Raw genomic sequence first — 21,285 nt, forward strand, 5'->3', positions numbered from 1 at the left:
TGAATGTGTATTTAATTTTAAAAAAGACACTAAATCTATTTATAATTTTTAAATGCGTTTGTTTTATTTTTTTTATTATTGTAATAAAAGGCTAAATATTGTACAACTTTTAAAGGATACCTAATTCAATTGTTCTAATAAAGATTCTAATTATTTTCATCTGAACATGCTATCTTTGATCATTAGAAGTTGAACCGTAAAATTTGATTTTGGTATATTATAAATGTTATTTTTATCTAAAAGTGTTGTTATTTTTTTTAGGAAAAAGATCTTTTAAAGTAACAATGTTAGTAAAATATTAAAGTGATGCTTTTAATCACCTTTAAATTTGTAATATTTATTATCTGTGAGTCCCACTATCTTAATTCAATGGTTATTACTAGTGTACTTTTATATCTAAAATAACAATACAACTTTAGAAAATTTAAATCCCTTTCTTTAAACCATTACATTTTCTCATAAAAGTATGACTAAACAAATATTTTTATAGAAAGATATTTTTGCTATCTTCATTGAAGTAGATGCCTTTATTAAATTCAAATTTGCAGAAATTTAATAGATCTCCATGAGGTAATACCAATACCCCATCCTTGTCTCTATAACTAACATAGAATCCACCCTGCTTTTATTAGTAAATAGTACAAAATTGAATTTTAACTCATCTATATCCGTCTCTATAATTATTAAAATTTAACAAATAAAATTAAAATTTTAAATTTATATAACTATAATCACATATATAATATAAATTAAAATAAAAAATAAAAAATAATCAATATCATTAATCAATTTATTAATTATTTTACATATATTACATATAATATATAGGACAATTTACATAAATAAATTATTTGACGATCAAAATTACACTAATTTTTTAAAGTGAATTAGCTTACATGCATGTCCTAAAGTAAATCTTCGCAAATTGAAACAATTAAACTCGATTTGCACATTTTCAATGTAAATCGAATCAATTGTTCGATGATTCGATTTACGCTATAACGGAAACACATGGTAAATCAAATCAACTTGATTTGATTTACTATATATCTGTTATATCAATGGTAAACAGGGACGGATTCAGAAATTTTGTCATGAGGAGGCCAATAACATATATAATAATAAAAAATTATACAAAAAATTATATAATGTAAAATGTATTACAAAAATGTACCGATAGAGAATATATCTTAAAATACAAAAAATATGTATGTATTTTTTATTAACGAAGTGATCGATTTTTTGTATCATAAAATTCATCGATAATAGAATCTGTGTCAAATTTTTCAGCAATTTTTTTAATATAATTAAAAGACAATTAGCAAGAAATTAATCTTTTATTTTGTTTCTGAGTTATTTTTTACAACATTCATATCTAAAAAAGATCTCTCAGTTGTAGTAGTTGAAACATAGAGAATTAATACCAAATGAATAAAAAAGGACGCTCAAAAGAAGAAAAAAAATCAACTTTACGAGATTTGAAAATTTTTATTTAATTTAAAAATATTAGTAATAATATCTTTTCAATTTTTTTAATATTATTACTTACTTTTTAGATATTAGAAATCATTAATATTTAAGTTAGATGAGACTTTTATTTATATTAAACTAAATACTAAATAAATTTTAAAAAAAAATCAAATTATACTTAATAACTTATTGCTATTAATATTTTTTAAAAAAAGTTGGGGGCCGAGGCCTCCACTCGTCCCCCATATATCTGTCCCTAAATTGGTAAAACGAATTAACTTGATTCGATTTACTACTTCTGCAGCATATACATGTAAATCGAATATAATTGCTTCAATTTACTACTTGGATAGATTATTGACATAATTGTTTATTTATTTTATATTAACTTTAAAATATAAATGTCAATAAAAAATACCTCCATTTGAATTCAAATTAAATATCAAAAAAATCAAAACGAATAAGAATAGAAATCTAATTTTTGTTTTTTAGTTCAAATTTCAAAAAATCTGCATTTTTATAAACTTATAAATTTAAAATAGAACAATAAACAATTTTTAAAAATTCATTAAAAATCATCCTTTGACTCATTAACATATAAAAAAATCATTATTGAGGCTTTTAATGTTGAAAACATTAATATAAAGTATAATCCTACAACTCTAGAAGGTGGTAATTTAATTGATATAGTATTTTAATTATTTCTTAAATTACATATTGTATAAATATAATTAGTCATTTATATTGTATAACTATCTGTTACTTCTAATTCTGAAAAAATTCAATTTTTAACTCCTATAATCCTATGCCATTTTAGAGGACTATAGTTTATATTAATTTTTTTAATATCAAAAATTTCAGTAATGATTTTTAAATGCCAATTAATCAAAGAATGATTTTTAATAAATTTTTAGAAATCGTTTATTATTCCGTTTTGAATTCTTAAGTTTATAAAAGTGTAAATTTTTTAGAATTTGAACAAAAATACAAAAATTAAATTTCTATTTTTATACATTTTGATTTTTTTGTTATTTTATTTAAATCCAAAAAAAGGTATATTTTATTGATATTTATGTTTTAAAATTAATATACAATAAATAAACAATTCCAATAATATGTACAAATAGTAATATGTTGCAGAAATAGTAAATAGAATCAGCTAGATTCGATTTACATGTAATTAGTGCATTAGTAGTAATTAATTCGATTTACATAGAGTTAATGTAAATCGAACATTATAGCTTCGATTTACATAAAATTAGTGTGAACAATGAACATGCATATAAGCTTTTTTAATATAGGACGCTGCTTCCACAGTTTCAATAATTATAAGAATTTTCTTGTTAAAAACTCAGGATAACTACTAGTAACACAGAATATTAAAAGTCTCAACAATACCCACACAATAAGACTCACAACCACAATGACAATATGACATATTAGACAAGTATGGTATATAAAGAATGAATTAATACTCGTATTGATATTTAAAGTTGCACTTGCGCCTCAAACTTATTCCCAAAATTTCAATTTACTCATTTTAATCCTCAAAGTTGACATTCATGATTCTCGTTAGTCCCTCAACTATTTCTTATTAATGGCATGCTGACATGACATATTGATGTAGGCTGTTAGTTAGTTCTACGTATCTAAACATGTTAATGTTAAGATCTATATGTAGGGGCATTTAAAAAAATCAGTTTAACTAAGTTGAATTGAAAATGAACTAAATTATACCATAGACACTTTTTTTTATTTTGGGATTAAATTTTTTATACTTAATATACCATTATATCGACGTATCAAGAAGTTTTTCACATATCATTTTTTAATTTAAAAATTTTTAAATTGCTAATTTTTTAACTTAAAAAATTTAAATAGATATTTTAAGGGACTGAGTCAAATATTTAATTAATCGTACGAGTCGAATAATACAAATACATAATATTAATACATGTATCTAAGAAACTGAGTACTCGAGATATGTGTTTAATGTACCTTGCGTCACAGTACCTGAAATGTATAAAGTTACATATATCAGTAAATATTCTATGCATTATGAATTTTGGTAAATAATATATATAATTAATTTAAATAAAAAATTTTAGGAAAAAAGAGATAAAAGAAAAAGAAGAAAGAGAGAAATTAAAATTAATTTTTTATATGTTAAAAATTAATTTTAGCATATAAAGTAGTTTAAAGTGATATTATAAATTGGTTTAAAACAAGTTTTTATGTTAAAAAAAAAACAGTTTAGTTCAATTTCTGAACCATTTAAAATAATTTGGTGCAGTGATACCATAATCTTAACACAACTTGAAAACTGGAGTTGAGAAGAATTATTTCGAAAGAGAATTCTACTTTTGCTATTCATATGTTGGCCGGGATAAAATAGTACCCCCTGTCTCCAGAGAATTTAGTGAGAAAATTCAAAGACATGAAGAGAGAATGAATTATCAAGATCCCCCATATTTCCAAAGAAGGGAACAGAAGGCTGGATTAATTAGCTAAAATGAGTTTAAATATCAATTCTATTGTGATAAGGATGAATGTCCATTTATATGGGTGGTTGGATTTTTCTATGATAAAAGGTACAAGTTCTCAAAATGAAGCAAATTTAATGAAGTTTGAAAAAGTAAATTTTGTACGCATATAAAAGCATAATCTAAGGTAAAAGAAAGACACACAACAAACACTCCTCTCTCTCTCCTCTTTTTCTCTCTCTATACCCTGCAACATATACTTAGTGAATATATATGAATCATTTATATTATATGATATAATAATATTGATGAATATTAATACTAAAATTCTCTATTATACTTTTTTATTTTATATTTATTTTTTTTTTCTTTATTTATTTATTTCACAACATGTTATCAGTACATCAAAATTTAAGAAGACTTAAGTAATAAATTTTTATTATGTCAAAACTCTCTTATTTTGAATTTAATGCTCTTAATATATTTGGAAACAACTACTTATCATGAATATTAGATACCAAAATTCATCTTAATTTAATGGATCTTGAAAATACCATTAATGCTAAAAATAAAGCATTGCAGAAGGTTAATGATAAAAGATTGAAAAATGAATATCTCACATTAAAAGATTCTGTAGATCTGTGAAAGAATCTTGAAGAAATGTACAATCATCAAAAGACAATGATACTTTCTCAAGTCCCATATGAGTGGACACACTTATGTGTACAAGATTTTAAATCTATAAATGAATATAATTCAACGTTTTGAATTATCTCACGAATAAAATTATGTAGAAAAAAGATAATTGATAATAACATATTATGCCTCGAATGTACTCCTGCAGCAGCAGTATCGAGAAAAAGAATTTAAAAATATTTTAAACTAATTTCTTGCCTCCTTATTGAACATAAACATAACAATGAAGTGCTTTTAAGAAATTATGAAAAGAACCCAGTTAGCACCGCTCCATTTTCTGAAGCAAATGTGAATAGGTAAATGACAAGGTTTTGATAATAAGAAAAATTATATTAACAAAAAAAGATCTCACTAGAAGTGAAATTAAAAAAGAAATAATAAGCAAAATAAATCAACAGAAGATACATGTTCGTTGTGGTGAAAAAGGCCATTATGTATAGGCACGATATTTAGCTACCTTACCCAAGGATGACCTCTAAAAATTTTGCATCGCCATTGAGCAATTTTTACAATTTGCATCAGAATTTACAAATTATGACCTTGAAGCATCAATTGCTGCTCATTAAAGCAACAATCCACAGTATCTGGGTTGCAAACCCCCACAAATCTTAACGCAACTCTCATAAGATCCAGGCACAAACAGAGAAAGAAATGTCATGATTCCTGTAGAAGGATCTCATAAATGTCAGTTCTCAGATTCAACTCCTTGTCACGCATAACTTCCTGCAGATCAGATAGCTCTTTCGCAGTAAGGACAGAGTTCAGTCTGAGAAAGCCATCCAACCATAGTCTCTTTGACCTGGTATGCATATTGAAATAAATATATAAATATCACAGGAGTAGATACAAACAGGTACCAGGCATGCTTGCCCACAACACATTTCAGTAAAAGGTAAGCTTCAAGATATTTGAAAAGTTCATATTTCTAGGTCTGAATTCTAAATTAAAAACATTTGGGTTAAGGATGAGAGTCTAGTGATATGCTTATAGACACAACATTTTTGGGGGTAAAGTCCTAAGTTCATTAACACTCAACTCTAAAAACTAATTATTTCTACATCATCTAAGGCAACAGTTTATATCATTCGCACATCTAAAACACAAGTTCTCACCAGGGGCACGCATGGATAGCACGGAAGAAAACACGTCGAGCTGCAGAAGGATCCTTTACAATGTCCATTTCATACGCAATGTAGCATCGCCATAGTACCACAGAACTACTAAGTTTATCAGAACCCAACGCCCTTTCAAACAACCCACGGATTCTATGCCGTGAACCACCTCTAGACATCTCATACGACAATGCAAAAAGCCAGAGAAGAACAGATGGTTTCCTGAAGATTTACATTAAAAAAAAATGAGTGCTTTAAAAACTCATAGCAAAGTTTGAAAGTATAATACACAGAAAACTGAATAAGGATGTTACTTGTAACAATAGCCATCAAGCACCCGCCGCACTTTATTAGATGTTGTGTACAGATGGCCAACCTCCACTACACCTTTAAGAAGTTCTGGACTGAAGGGATACATCTGGAGTCCCTTGGAGATGGACTCCCAAACTTTAGCCAGACTTGATTGGCTCTGATGTCTCTGAAGCATCCTTATGTAATAGTTAAACAAAGATTCAAGTTGATAGCTATGGCTTCTCGTTTCTGCAGGTAGCAACAAAACAGACAAACAACATAAGCAACAAAGTCAACATGTATTAAGGAATATACAATGTCAGTTCCTGTAACAAGACAAACTGCTTCTGTATGATATGTTTTCCTGACAAGAAACTAGCTACTAAAGATGCATAACCTGGAAGCACAACTGCAAAAGCTTGATCCATAACATCAATGCCTGCATCCCACCCAGAGGTGAGCTCCTCAAACAGTGCAGCGGAACATATTAGAGCGACAGACTGATCATTTATTATACCACGAACCCAAGATGATCGTACAGTTCTCAGTTTTTCCTTAAACCCTTGACGTGCTCTAAGTTGATGCAAACTTGTTGCTTGACTTTTAAATGGGCTATATTTTGTATCACTACCCAAGCATGACAATATATATATTGCTCTATGTGAAGATTCACGATCATTATCAGATTTATTTGCAAGCTCCATCTCAGCATACCAGAAATATAAAAGAGGAGCATTGGACTGTCGTTCCTACTCCATAAAGTAAACAAAAGCAATTACAAAAAGAATAAAGTCTTAGGCATAATACCTGTGTAATACACAGAATCTGCATTTAATTTGTTATATTATAAGACAAACAGGGTCATGATCAGAGGATAAGATATCATCATTAAATCCAAAAACATACAAAAATAACAACAAAAAGCAAAGTAGGATAAATACAAATACATACCACAGGAAGCCCTTCCACGGATAATAATGCCATGTCAAACACTTTTCTTGCATGATCAATGTTACCATAACTTGCCTCTCTTTGAGCATATATACCACATAATAGAACATCCTACATTAACCAAAAATAAGTACAGATAGTAAGAAACAGGCAGAGTAACAAATACTGTCCTACATAAAATTTGAAAAGCAAGGGCCTCTAAGATATTGTGAAGAAAAGAAAATGAAATAAAAAAGGATTTTATTATTTTTATGATTTTCACTTTTTACTTCACAAAACCTTGAAAAGAAAAACACTGAAAATGAAAACTAAACATGCCCTAACATCACTCTATTTTTATTTTCGCTTTTCCTCTTGTGGTATGCTCTTCAGTGTAACAAACAAAAACATAATGCTGATTCATCATAACAAGTATATCATTATATCAACAAGGATAGTTGTAATATAATTCTAGTAGATACTAACTCTTCTGTTCAGGAAGACACTTATTCATGTTACAAAAAAGAGAAATTGAGAGGAGAGGAAAAATGAGTACCTGCCTATCACTTTTTAAGAGAGACTTTGCTAAAGCTCGACATGGTGTAACCATGCAATTAGAAGGATTAATTTTTGTTACTAATAGCTCTTCAGAAATAAGGACAGCTTCTTCCAATATGTGATTACGTGGAAAAACAGTCAAGAAAAGTAAGACAGCATTGCGTAGAAATTTCATCATATCAGCATTCCTTGAGATACTGCCTGATAGAAAACCAAAACTGAAATCAGTAGGACTGCTTTCTTCTTTTGTCAACACTTCATGGGTGCTTTTCAACTTCTCTAACATAGATTCTGGCAGATCCTCAAAGCTAAGGACATTCTCTGTCCAAGTTGGACTGTTTGACGAAACCCTACAAAAGCAAGACAGGCAAAATGAGTAGCATTCAACTGGTTAAAATACAAATAAGCCCAAGCCACATCAAAGCAAGGAAGGACCCATCATACTATGCGAATCCTAGGTTTTGAAAACTGATCCCACAACCAACTGTGATGCAAACTAGGGAGTAGGAAAGGATATATAAGACCAAGAAGATTACAATTGAGATATCTTCCCACCATAGAAGTCAATGAACTGGGATACCAAAGATAATCGAGCCTCTGCTGTGCTCAAGGAGAATAGGTACTCATTCACATCTTCATATAAGACAGTTCTCAACAGTTGTTCATCGGCTTCTGCTTTGGGTGTTCCAATAGCAGTAGAGGTCATATCTGTTCATGGTTAATCAACATGCTAAAATCAGCACAATGTACGCATTGCATGGAGAGAATCAAGAAAAATTCAAGCATAGAAAACATGTCGTGTGTGCACACACTATGTAGCAATACTGTATAGGAGGGACAAGTGAATAAAGAAGGAGAACTCTACCAGATTTCGTATGCAGAGGCATCCACTGATCACAATCTCTGGAAGATTCTACTTCTGACCATTTGATCCAAGTTGAAGCATCATTCACTTCACCACCATCCCCAGCATTGACATCAATTCCTAGCATTTTCATCAAAGTTTCATTATCAACTTCTGGCTCAACATCTTCATCTTCATCTTCATCCTCATTATCCTCCATAACCAAATCATCGTTGACTTCATCTTCAACTTTGGCAGCAACCTCCTTATCTTTAGACAATGGTTCTGACCAACCAGTCCAGCCACCACCCTCATTTTCACGTGAAAGCTCCTCTTTGACAATCCGCTGCCTAGTTTCCTCCTCTTTCTCCAACCAGGTGGACCAACCAAGAGCTCCTTCTTCTCCAACTCTAGCACCACCACTATTCCAAAAATATTCAAACAATCTTTGCTTACTCTGCTCTGTGAAAAGCAAAGGTGGACAGAACAAACTAAACTCAATTTCAGCCTGAAATAAAGCAGTGGCCAACTCCCTGTAACCAGCCTGCCATTCAAATCTGCAAAGACTGAGAAATATATCCACAAGACCAAGTTCTAGCTCAACAATTACAGAATCTGGCAAAGAGGGATCAGCACCTCGGTGAACCTGCTTAAAACAAAGTATTCACATGACATGAAATTACTTGGTGAAAACAGTCTGGTAAAGTGTGTAAAATCAACTACAAGACCTCAGACATACAAAGCTCATTAACAAAATTTCTTTCTTTAAAGACATATATGCTGACGGGACCAATTTTTTAACTCTTGTAGTCCATAGATAAAAGAAAATGGCACTACATGAGATTTCACTATAATCCAATTATGGCTCACATTACAACCACTCCCAGAGTTAATAAAAAATAAAGAAAAAGGGGTTGCTCAGTGAACAGTATCTCTCAATTTATTTTCTTACCCTGTTTCATTATCATAAATCCAAATAAGCGATCTGATCATTGTTTTCTATGGAATATGGCACTACCTATGCAATTAAGATAAATAACTCAACAGATAGGCAATGTGCAGCTTCAAGCACAAAATAGAAGAGAGGGTAAAGAATAAAATATTAAGAACCTGCCTAGAGTGCTTGCTGCATGAAGCAGATAGAGCTTCAATTGCATGTGCATACATCTTCCTAACCTCTGAAACCTTAAATCTGGAGAAATCTCTCTGAACAACATGCAAGAATTCTCTCCACAACTTATAGCTTCCAGAGTGTTGCACAAGTATCTTCTGCCATCTCCCAATTAGCACATCAGAGCTGTCTCTTGTTTGATATGTTTTCAAAAGGTAAAGCAATAGCACTTCATTGTCTGGGTTAAGCTCAACTGACTTTTCCAGAATGCTAATCTTCTTTTCAAGAGTCTGCAAGCGAGCACCTTTTTGTCGTTGCATCCCTGCAACCTTATCTTGGAACTCAGCAAAAGCTAACCAAACTTTCTCATCATGGGGATGCTCCCTTGTGAGTTTGTTAAACTCCCGAGTTTTGTTTAACATTTCATCTTCCCAAGATTCTTCAACCACTGATGCAGTTTTAGAGACAGAATCACTATCCAAAGCTCGATGAGATGTCCCAATATCAGACAAAGGTATAAACTCGTCATCCGCCAAAACGGAAGACAATTTTGGTGCAACAAGACGAAGACGCTTAAAACTTTTGTGCCGTTCCAGAGCTATATACTTCCCAGACCAGTAACGACCAGCAGACTTCATTGTACCATCCAATGTATCCACATCACTCTCTTTTTCCAAGAGAGAAACACTATGGTTCCGCCAATATAATCCTCTAACATTTAGCCCAGATAGTTTCGAAGGATTGTAAGGTTTGTACCGAGCAATATCCATTCTGCATGGTAGTTATAAAATCCTTCAGCATTCATTACTCATACTTCGAATAGCTCAGGTATAAAGAAAGAACTCTTCAGGTGAATAAAAGTCAAAGGTTCAACACGCACTAAACTAAAATTCCCCTTCAACAAGTGATTTTATTTTCCCTTTATGGGTATATTAGCCCCAACCTGATTTATGGGCATATACAAACAAACAATAGTTGCAACCCTATGGTTCATACTTCCTAGTTGCCTAGTTCTATGAATTTTGACCATGAAAACGCATATAGAGTACTACATTTGATTCTCGAATCCCAGTAAGTGAATCACCAATATGCCTACATGACCAAATTTGCACCACACAATCTCCGTCATTCAACCAAAAAACACTAAGCACTCAAAACCTCAACAAAAGTCACTTGAAACAAACCACCAATGCAAGCTTACTCTAACTATTCAATTTAAAGAATGAAATTATAAAAAAAAAAAGTACCTATAGATGCAGCCAAATGCAAGATTATCACGATCACCGTGAGAATCGAAATAATAGTCTTTGGCGGCGGTGGACGACTCTGAATCGGCCCAAGCTCGAACGCCCGACTTCCTCGAACTATAACTGTCGAGTCCGCCTCTCTCACGTGACCTATCGCGCTTCCGCTTCTTCCTCTTCTTCTTACTCCTATTCTCCTTCTTATCTCTTTCCTCAGACTCGGAAGATTCTAGAATCTCGTAGGAAGAACGAGGAACGGCCTTCTCCTGAGCTCGATTTCCGCCATCTTCTTCGTGTTCCTCGTCGTCGTCGGAGCGGTGGCGCTGCGGTGGCGATAGGGCGGTTTCGCTGCGGAGTTGGGAGGCAACGGCGTCGTTTATGAGAGACACGTCGGAGGTGAAGCTGGAGTTGGAGAGCCATTGAGGGACCGTACTAGTGACCAGCGTAGAGGAGGAGCTTGCTGTGAGAGGGAACAGAGGGAAAATAGAAGTTGTTTCCTCGGTTGCTGCGGCGGTGACTTCCTCCTCCGTCGATGTCGGCGTCAGTTGCTCTGGCGGTTTGTTGTCCATCAGAAAGTTGGAAAGGGGAAACAGTGGCTACGGCTAATGCCTAATGAACGCACCGGCTGCGAAGGGTATAATCATTTTATTTACTTGGAGATGGATTTCTGTGAAGTCGTTCGCTCCTACTGGTGAGATGATTTCACAATTTTAATTAAATTGTCATTGACTCTCGCATTATCTTTATTCTTTTATTTGTTGATATGAATATTTGGATTTGAAAGAATTAATTAAAGAAAAGAAAAAGTACAGATATGTTGTGACAAGGTTAAATAGGTGGATGTTCATTTTTAAAAGAAAATAAATTTAATGAAAATTGAAAATAAAAATTTTTTTGCATGTATAAATAAAAGACAAATCCTCAAGTAATACATACATAATAACATATGCTTTTCCTCTCTTTATACAGAGTAATAATACTCTTTTTTTTCTATACATTACTAATATTTTTTTTTTCTTTTTTTACGTTGTTACATATATTTTAAATATATGAATTATCTTTATTATATTGAGTAATTATATTGATGAATATAATATTAATGCTAAAGCTATCTAATTATGTTTCTTTATCTATTTTTCTTTCTTATTTATTTTACAATACATTATTAGTACGAGACTCTGATCAAATTTTAGAAAGACTCTAGATAACAAATTTTTATTATGTTTATACTCTTTCATCTTGAATTTAATACTCTTGATATATCTGAAAACAACTATTTATCATGGATACTAGATGCTAAAATCCATTTTGATTCAATAGATCTTAGAGATACCATTAAGGGTGAAAATAATGCATTTCAAAAAGATAAAGCCAAGGTCATAATTTTCCTTTTTGTTGTCATCTTGACGAAGGATTGAAAAATGAATATCTCACATTAAAAAATCCTGCAAATCTATGGAAAGATCTTGAAAAAAGGTATAATCATCAAAAGATGGTGATACTTCCTCAAGTCCGATATGAATGGATGCACTTGCATCTACAGGATTTTAAATCCATAAATGAATATAATTTAGCAATGTTTCGAATTACCTCACGAATGAAATTATGTGAGAAAATGATATCTAATAATGATATGTTAGAGAAAACTTTCTCAACCTTCCATGATTTAAAAAGTATTCTAAGTTAATTTCTTGTCTTTTTGTTGCTAATTATAACAATGAGTTGCTTTTAAGAAATCATGAAACGCGTCCAACTGGCGCCGCCCTATTTCCTGAAACAAATGCGGCAAGTCATTACTCGAGAAGAAGTAAATGGCAAGGTTCTGGCAACAAGAAAAATTATGGAAGAAAGAAGAATTACATTCACAAGAAATGATCTCAGCAGAAATGGGATAAAGAAAGAAACAATGGGTAAAATAAATATTTTCGTTGTGGTGGAAAGGGTCATTGGTCGCGTACCTGTCGTACACCAAGGCACCTAGTCGATCTTTATCAAGCATCTTTGAAAAAAGACGACAAAGAAAAGAAAACAAATTTTGTTTCAAATGATGTTGAAAATTTCACCACTCGTTATGATGTATCTGATTTTTTTGAGGATCCTGAAGAAAATATTGGCTATTTGATCAATGATAGAATAGTTTAATATGTGAGTTTGTTAAGTACTCATGTAAATAAATAATGTAAAAAATTTCTTATTAAATTTTATTTTCTATGCATTTGAATTTCATATACGATGAATATAAATAATGTTTATGAATTTTAAAATTACTGAATGTGTCAAGATAATAATAATAAAATTTTTAATATATACTATATTTTTTAGAAAAATATTTTCAATCAAGAAAATAATTTTATTGCATAAATATTTCTACTTATCTTATTATTATTTGTCTTTGAAGAGAATGACAAAGAACATATAGTGAAGATGTTTGTCTTGTGGATAGTGCAAGTTCGCACACCATTCTCAAAAGTAATATATATTTTACCCATCTTGTGCCAAAAGAAGAATATGTTAATACTATTATTGGCTTGGGCAATGTGATAGAAGGCTCCGGAAGAGCTATAATTTTGTTTTCCGGAGGAGCAAAATTTATAATAAATAATGCACTATTGTCTACTAAGTCTCTAAGGAACATATTGAGTTTCAAAGATATTCGCCGAAACGGATATCATATTGAAACAATGAATGAAAGAAACCATGAGTACTTATGTATCACAACTCATGATTTAAATAAAAAGGTTATATTAGAAAAGTTACCCTCACTTTCATCTAGGTTATATTATATACCAAGATTAGTGTAATTGAATCACAAGCCATTGTAAACTAGAAGTTTACTAACCCAAATAAATTCATAATTTGGCATGATCTATTAGGTCATTTGGGAACAACCATGATGCAGAGAATTATTAAAAACTCCCATGGACATTCACTAAAGAACCAAAAAATTCTTAAATCTAGTGAATTTTGTTATACTGCATGTTCTTAGGGAAAGTTAATTTTAAGCCATCACCAGTAAAGATTGGATTTGAGTCCCCTGAATTCCTAGAAATGATTCAAGGCGATATATGTGGATCTATTCATCCACCATGTGGATCTTTTAGATATTTTATGGTCCTAACAGACGCATCTTCGAGATGGTCACATGTGTGCTTATTGTCTTCTTGGAACCTAGCGTTTGCGAGATTATTTGCTCAAATTATTCGATTAAAAGCACAGTTTCCAGAAAATCCAATCAAAGTAATTCGTCTTGATAATACTGGTGAATTTACTCTCCAAGTCTTTTATGTCTATTGTATGGCTAATGGAATAAGTGTTGAACATCTAGTAGCTTATGTTCACACACAAAATGAGTTAGTAGAATCACTTATTAAACGCCTCCAATTGATTGTTAGACCCTTACTTATGAGAACAAAACTCCCAACCTCAGCTTGGGGACATGCTATTTTACATGCCACAGCACTCATTCGTTTAAGGCCAACAAGTTATCATCAGTTCTCTCCTATGCAATTAGCTTTTGGCCAGCGGCCAAATATTTCCCATTTAAGAATATTTGGGTGTGCGATATATGTTCCCACTGCACCACCTTCTCACATCAAAATGGGATCCCAAAGAAAATTGAAGATATATATTGGATATGATTCTCCCTTTATAGTGAGGTATCTTGAAATACAAACTGGAGATGTATTTAAAGTTCGGTTTGCGAATTTCCATTTTGATGAATCAAAATTTCCTGAAAATGGGCTTAATTAGAATGCATCATCTTTGGTACATTTAGATCCTCGATCAGGGCAATGTGAACTAGAAGTTCAAAAGATTATACATTTGCAAAGAATAGCAAATGAATTGCCTGATGCATTTTCTGATACAAAGAGGATAACCAAATCTTATATACCAGCAGAAAATGCCCCAATTCGAATTGATGTCCCAGTCGGACAAATAGCCACTGAAACAAATTCACGCCAGAAGCGTGGCAGGCTTGTCAGTTCCAAAGACAACAATCCTCGAAAAAGAAAAGAGGTAAATACTATTCCTGTTGAAAAAATCATAGTAAAGACAACTGCAGTTGTCCAAAATTCTAATATAGTTTTAACGCCAGAAGACATTCAGGTACCTGAAAATTGTGAAAATAATGAGATCTCGATAACTTATATCTTTATATGAGAGAAATGAGACCGAAATAAGACAATTGTCAATGAAATATTTGCATATAATGTGGCATTAAATATCATGCATGAAAGTAAGGATCTTGAGCCAAGAACAGTCGAAGAATGTCGACAAAGAAATGATTGACCAAAATGGTAAGAAGCCATGAAGGCTGAGTTAGACTCACTTGCAAAACGTGAAGAATTTGGACCTGTAGTCCGTACACCAGAAGATGTAAAACCTATTGGATACAGGTGGGTATTTGTGAGAAAACGAAATGAGAAAAATGAAGTTGTGTGCTACAAAACCCGACTTGTGGCACAAAATTTTTCACAAAGGCCTGGTATAGATTATGAAGAAATGTATTCTCCTGTAGTGGATGCGATAACATTGTGTTATTTGGTCAGTTTATCTTCATATCATAAACTACATATGTATTTAATGAATGTGGTAACAGCCTACTTATACGGCTCATTAGATCGTGATATCTATATGAAAGTCACTGAAGGACTGAAGATATCTAAACTATCTAATGAATATTCGCAGGGGTTATACTTAGTTAAATTGCAAAGATCTTTATATGGTCTAAAATAATTTGGACGAATGTGGTATAATCGTCTTACTTAGTATCTGGCCAAAAACGGATTTAAGAATGATGATATCTGTCCATGTGTTTTCATAAAGAAATCTGCATCTGAATTCATCATAATTGCTGTGTACGTTGATGATTTAAATATCATTGGAACTTTTGAAGAGATTCTAACAATTATAAAAACTCTAAAAGAAGATTTTGAGATGAAAGATCTTGGAAAGACTAAATTTTGTCCCGACCTGCAGATCGAGCATAAAAAAAATAGGATCTTTATTCATCAAACAACATACACAGAAAAGATCTTGAAGAGATTTTATATGGATAAGTCACATCCGTTAAATACCCCAATGATCGAAAGATCTTTGGATGTGAAAAATGATAAATTCCGTCATAAGAAAGAAAATGAAGATATCCTTGGTCCTGAAGTACCATATCTTAGCGTCATTGGAGTGCTAATGTATATTGCTAATAATACAAGACTCGATATATCATTTGCTGTGAATTTACTATCAAGATATAATTCCTCTCCAACCAGAAGACGTTGGAATGACATCAAACAAATATTTCGATATCTTCATGGAATTGTTGATATGTGATTGTTTTATCCATATGGATCTAAGTCACAACTAGTTGGCTATGCAGATGCAGGATACTTGTCTGATCCACACAAAGAGAGATCTCAAACAGGATATATGTTCATATATGGTGGTACAGCTATATCATGGAGGTCCACGAAACAGACAATAGCAGCAACCTCCTCTAATCATGCTGAAATACTAGCGATACATGAAGATAGTCGCGAGTGTTTTTGGCTTAGGAGTTTGATCAAATATATTCTGTGATTATTTGGACTGATTGATCATAAGATAGCTCCAACTGTCCTGTTTGAAGATAATACAGTATGCATTGCTCAACTTAAAGACAGATATATCAAATGTGATAAAACCAAGGTTCTGAAAACCGGACCGGACCGGCCAGTTCGACCCATTTAACCGTGAACTGGCACTTTAAACGGTCCGGTCCTCATATAAAAACCGTCTAAATAAAAACCGCTTAAGAACCAGTGAACTGGCCAAAAACCGGCCGGTTAGACCGAATCGGTGACCGGCCGGTTATACTAAACGACGCCGTTTTATAACTTTTAAAAAATAAAAAACCGAACCCAACCCGACCCGACCCGCTCGTGGAGCACCCCACCCCCCTTTCTTCCCCCGACCCCATTCATTCATTCCCCCTTTCTGAATCATCTCCAATGGAGAACCCTAGCCGCCCTGAACCATAGCCCCCCTGTCGCCATCCTTCGTCCCCTGGTGTCGCCATCCTCAGCCCAGTAACCCTCCAATCTCCATCGTCGCCTTTGCCTAGTTCCTGTCCAGTAGCCCTCCATCTCCATCCTCTGCTCATCTTCTCAACACCAGCACCGCAGCACGCAGTCAACACCGGTAGCCTTCCATCTCCATCGCGCGGTCCTCAACAGTCAACACTCAGCACCGGTAGCCCTCCATCGACCCCAGGTGAGTGACTCGTCCTCTGCTCATCTTCTTTGTTCTTCGCCTCTGCTCATGTTCTTCCATCGACCCCGGTAGAAACCTTGCATGAAATTGATACTCTGTGAAGTGTGAACTTCCTCTGTGAAGTGTGAACTGTGGCTATGGCTGGTCAATTTAATCTCTGTGGACTGTGAACTGTGGTTGTGAACTTATGTTGTTGAAATGGATTTGTTATGTTGTTGGCCTGTTGCTTCCATTTTTAAATTTTTTAGTATGATGTTTCTGAATTTTTGTTGAAATAGTTATTGATTTGAAGGTTAGGGTGATTATTTGTTCTGGAACTGAGTCTGCTGTTTCACTGCCTGATGGGAAAGTAAGTTCTCCCCATCCTCCATTGGATTCGTCCTGCTTGTCGCCCTCTGCTCAAATTTGTTACTCTGTTTTGTAAATAAGCTGAAATTTGTTGCTCAATTTCTGTTCGTTCCTTTGCTAAATAAGCTTAAATTTGTTACTCTGTTTTGTACTTTGTTAATGCTGAAAACTTACTTTGCTAAATAAGTATTGACTGGCTGAATTGCTGTAGGCAGAATTGCTGTAGTCAGAATTGTTAATGTTCATTGTGTAGGCAGAATTGTTAATGTTCATTGCTGTGGCTATTTTTAATTTCATTTATGTTTTATTAAGCAGTGCAAGCCTTCCAAGTAACACACTCTTTGATCTTTTTGTTGGGATCTTGAAATCTGACTAAGAAATCATGGATTATATGAAGGATGATCTCAAAGCAGTTAAGGAAAGAGACCCTGCTTGCATAAGCCATGTGCATTGCTTCTTGAACTTCAAAGGCTTCTTAGCATGCCAATCTCATTGAGTTACTCATAAGCTATGGCTTCAAGGAAGAAAAGTCTTGGCAGTTATGATCCAGAACCGAGTTTCCGAGATTTTCGCGGTTGGTATTCATCCCGGTGCTAAGATTGGAAGCAAAATTCTGCTTGATCATGTAACTGGATTAGTGGTTGGTGAAATTGCAGTGATTGGTAACAATGTGTCAATTTTGCATAGTATGACTTTGGGTGGAACTGGTAAAGCTTCTGGTGATAGGCATCCAAAGATTGGTGATGGGGTTTTGATTGGTGCAGGGACTTGTATTTTGGGGAACATTAAGGTTGGTGAATGTGCTAAGATTGGTGCTGGTTCTGTGGTGATTAAGGATGTTCCTCCTAGGACTACTGTTGTTAGTGATTTTGTTATGTTGCTGTTTTGAATTAATTTAGGGGTGATTATTTGTTATGCTATTGTTTTGAATTAATTTAGGAGTGATTAATGATTATTTCTAGTTGTATTGTTGTTGTTTGCACCATTGCTCTTTTTACTATTTAACTTTGTATTTTGATAAGATCATATGGATTTGGTTGACATTTCATATGTTTTAAATTTGGAAGATATTTAAGATTTATATTAGACTATAATTATATTTTATGATGTTTATATATAATTTATTTATTATTTTATTCAAAAACGATTTTTTCGGTTGAACCACCGGTTGAACCGGTTGGACCAATGAACCAGTGAACCAGTAGCTAGAGCGGTTTAATGACCGGTCCGGTTTTCCGAACCTTGGATAAAACAAAGTATATTTCTCCCAAAATTTTCTTCACTCATGATCTTCAAAATTAAGGAACAATTGATATCCAACAGATCCGCTTAAGTGACAATCTAGCAGATTTCTTTACAAAGTCACTCCCAAAATCCTCCTTTGAAAAATTGGTACATCAAATTGGGATGTGTCAATTTCAAGATATTAAATGATGTCGACAAGAGGGGGAGATTGTACTCTTTTTTCCTTGGTCAGGTTTTTTCCCATTGGATTTTTCTTGACAAGGTTTTTAACGAAGCAGTCCCCATCACAAAGAATATTGTACTCTTTTTCTTTCACTAAAGTTTTTTCCTAATGAATTTTTCTTTAATAAGGTTTTAATGAGGCATAACCCTAAATGGATATTCAAGTGGGAGTATTGTGATAAAATTGAATAGGTGGATGTCCATTTTCAAGAGAGAATAAATTTAATGAGAGTTGAAAACAAGAAATTTTTGCATATATAAATAGATGACAAATGCTTAGGCGATACACACACAATAACATATACTTTCTCTCTCTCTCTATACATAGCAATAATATTCTTTCCTTTCTATACATTGTTAATATTTCTCTTCCTCTCTTTCATGTTGCTACATATATTTTAAATATATGAATTATCTCTATTATATTGAGTAATTATATTGGTGAATATAATATTAATACTAAAGTTATTTATTTATGTTTCTTTATTTTATATCTATTTCTCTTCCTTATTTATTTTACAACAAGATAAATAATTTTTAATCAACCAATTTTAAATCACTGTAATTAAAAATTATTAATTTTATATTTTTAAAAAGTTAAATTTAAATAATTATTAATTAATAATAATTAATTAATATAAAATATAATTTAAAAATATTTATTGCCTTATTATTAATTAAAATTTTTGTTAGTTAGCTAACGAAATTGTTAATTTGTCATTGACTCTAGTATTATCTTTTATTTATGTATATGAATATTTAATCAAATTGATTTTTAAAAATTTTAAATTAGACGTATTAGTTCCCAATAAATTTTAGGAAAATTATCAGGTATGGCAATAAAAAAAGAGGAATACTGTATGCATTGTACGAATAGGTAGCCAAAGAAAAATTTGTCTTATAGTGAACGCTGAATAGACAAAAGTAACCCTGGCAAAGCATTTGAAATGTCATAATTATCCAGCTTAAAATGGCTAATAGGCCGTGGCTAAAATAGAATGGTGAAAGAGGGCTTAGGCCTTGAGACTTGTGTTGAGTAATGGGCATTCACACTCCCACCCCTCTTCTATCTGAAATTGAAAGGAATGAAGAACTGAATCCCTAGCCACCCGGTGACCCACCCTGCCGCCGTTAGTCACGTCCACCACCGTAGCCACCTCAACCCTGCAGCCCCATCACGTGTGGGAGTCCGGCGCCGTTGCAAGAGCGTGGGGTCATCTCCTCTGTTCGAGCGCGCTCTCACTTTGTTCACCGTGCGTCTGTCACCGCCACCGTACCCCCCGCCACCGTCTCCTCTGTTCGTGCTTCCCTCGCCGGCGTGAGGTAGGTCTTGTCGTTTTCTCCATTTTGCAATTTTTTAATTGTGTATTCTAGAAAGAGTATTGCGGTTTTCATTTACGGGATTACTGGTTCTGAAATTTCTGATTTCATATTCTAGTAACTATTGGTGTCTTCGTTACAATGTTCATGACCTTTGTGATCTTATATTCTATGTTATATTCTGTGGCTAGGAATCATTTGGTTTGGTTAATTGCTTAATTTTGTTCATGATTTTTGTTTCCCGGATTTTGAATGTTGTTTGTTGTGACTTGGAGTCATTTTGTTTGCTTAATCTCACTGCGAGGTCACTATGTGTTCACCGTTCATCTCTCGTCATCTCTCCAGTAGGCTGATGCTTCTTCATTTTCATCTCGTTTTGTAATTAATTTTTAAGATTCTCCGGTTATAATAGTCTTAGGTCCCTACAACTTGATATTGAACATTTTCCTCTGTTAGATACTTAGGTAGTTGATAATTATGACAAGCTAGAATTATCAACATTCCAATTTGAGGTAAAGGCTGTAGATTTTGTTTGTATGCCAAATTTGGTGACCTTGCCTAGTGGCTTCAAGGATCTATGAAGCCGTTACAGTATCTGTTCGTTGGAAGATGCATCAATTGTGTGGTGGTTGTTGAGTGGCTACCAAATATAGATTCAATTTTATTTTTGTTGCTGATGTGTATGTTGATTCAGAAATCAAATTTATGGGAATTGTTGCTGATTATGGAATTTTTTGTTGATTTTTTGATGCATTGATGTACTAAACGAGGCACTTTTATTGTTGCAAATGAAGCAACAATAACTGTTACTTTTAGTTTTTTGTTGAGTTAAATAAAATAAATTTAATTTTCTTTTAGTCTAGCTTGATGGTGTTTATATATTTTTTTTCGATGTGTTTGATCAGTTAGTGAATTTAATAGATTTGTTATGTGTGTATGTAATTATAGGTTGTTTTGTTAAGTTATTTTTTTTTGTTATTTAAATATTTAATTATGATTTTGTATTATTGATGCTAAAATGCTAGCATTATCGTTCTAAATGTTGAATATCTTAATTTAATTGAAATATTAATTTTATATTTCATAAAGATTATAGATTGTAATATAATTTGCACTTCTTGATGAGGACAACATCAATTATAAGAAATTGTTTGGTCACTTG

The 21,285-nt window shown here is 32.8% G+C and overlaps 2 protein-coding genes across 3 annotated transcripts; one reads left to right on the top strand and one right to left on the bottom strand.

Annotated features, from left to right (window-relative positions):
• Positions 1-4,895: 4,895 nt before the first annotated feature.
• LOC107490577 (uncharacterized) lies at positions 4,896-11,437 on the bottom strand. 2 transcript variants are annotated; one of them, XM_016111350.3, is made up of 10 exons: positions 10,743-11,437; positions 9,495-10,266; positions 8,406-9,030; positions 8,077-8,248; positions 7,539-7,890; positions 7,004-7,114; positions 6,450-6,801; positions 6,076-6,301; positions 5,762-5,983; positions 4,896-5,448 (listed from the first exon to the last, which is right to left on the bottom strand). In XM_016111350.3, the coding sequence occupies exons 1-10, from the start codon at positions 11,306-11,308 to the stop codon at positions 5,304-5,306; spliced, it is 3,543 nt and encodes a 1,180-aa protein (XP_015966836.1). In that variant the 5' UTR covers positions 11,309-11,437; the 3' UTR covers positions 4,896-5,303. The 2 variants fall into 2 exon arrangements, with proteins under 2 accessions (XP_015966836.1, XP_052118021.1); XM_052262061.1 differs by lacking the exons at positions 4,896-5,448; positions 5,762-5,983; positions 6,076-6,301 and having other exon boundaries at positions 6,456-6,801; positions 7,543-7,890.
• Positions 11,438-17,718: 6,281 nt separating this feature from the next.
• Positions 17,719-18,291, top strand: LOC107490466 (serine acetyltransferase 1, chloroplastic-like). Its single transcript, XM_052261838.1, has 2 exons — positions 17,719-17,781; positions 17,845-18,291. The coding sequence occupies exons 1-2, from the start codon at positions 17,719-17,721 to the stop codon at positions 18,223-18,225; spliced, it is 444 nt and encodes a 147-aa protein (XP_052117798.1). The 3' UTR covers positions 18,226-18,291.
• The last annotated feature ends 2,994 nt before the right edge of the window (positions 18,292-21,285 follow it).

The sequence above is a fragment of the Arachis duranensis genome, chromosome 5 (genome assembly GCF_000817695.3).
Source record: "Arachis duranensis cultivar V14167 chromosome 5, aradu.V14167.gnm2.J7QH, whole genome shotgun sequence".
Classification (NCBI taxonomy): Eukaryota; Viridiplantae; Streptophyta; class Magnoliopsida; order Fabales; family Fabaceae; genus Arachis; species Arachis duranensis.

Coding starts and splice junctions, on each gene's coding strand:
- LOC107490577 (XM_016111350.3), bottom strand. CDS start 11,308: ATGGACAACAAACCGCCAGAGCAACTGACGCCGACATCGACGGAGGAG. Junction 7,891..8,076: donor GGTGGGAAGATATCTCAATT/GTAATCTTCTTG, acceptor TTGCTTTTGTAG/GGTTTCGTCAAACAGTCCAA. Junction 5,984..6,075: donor CTTGATGGCTATTGTTACAA/GTAACATCCTTA, acceptor GTAAATCTTCAG/GAAACCATCTGTTCTTCTCT.
- LOC107490466 (XM_052261838.1), top strand. CDS start 17,719: ATGGATTATATGAAGGATGATCTCAAAGCAGTTAAGGAAAGAGACCCT. Junction 17,782..17,844: donor ACCCTGCTTGCATAAGCCAT/GTGCATTGCTTC, acceptor GTTACTCATAAG/CTATGGCTTCAAGGAAGAAA.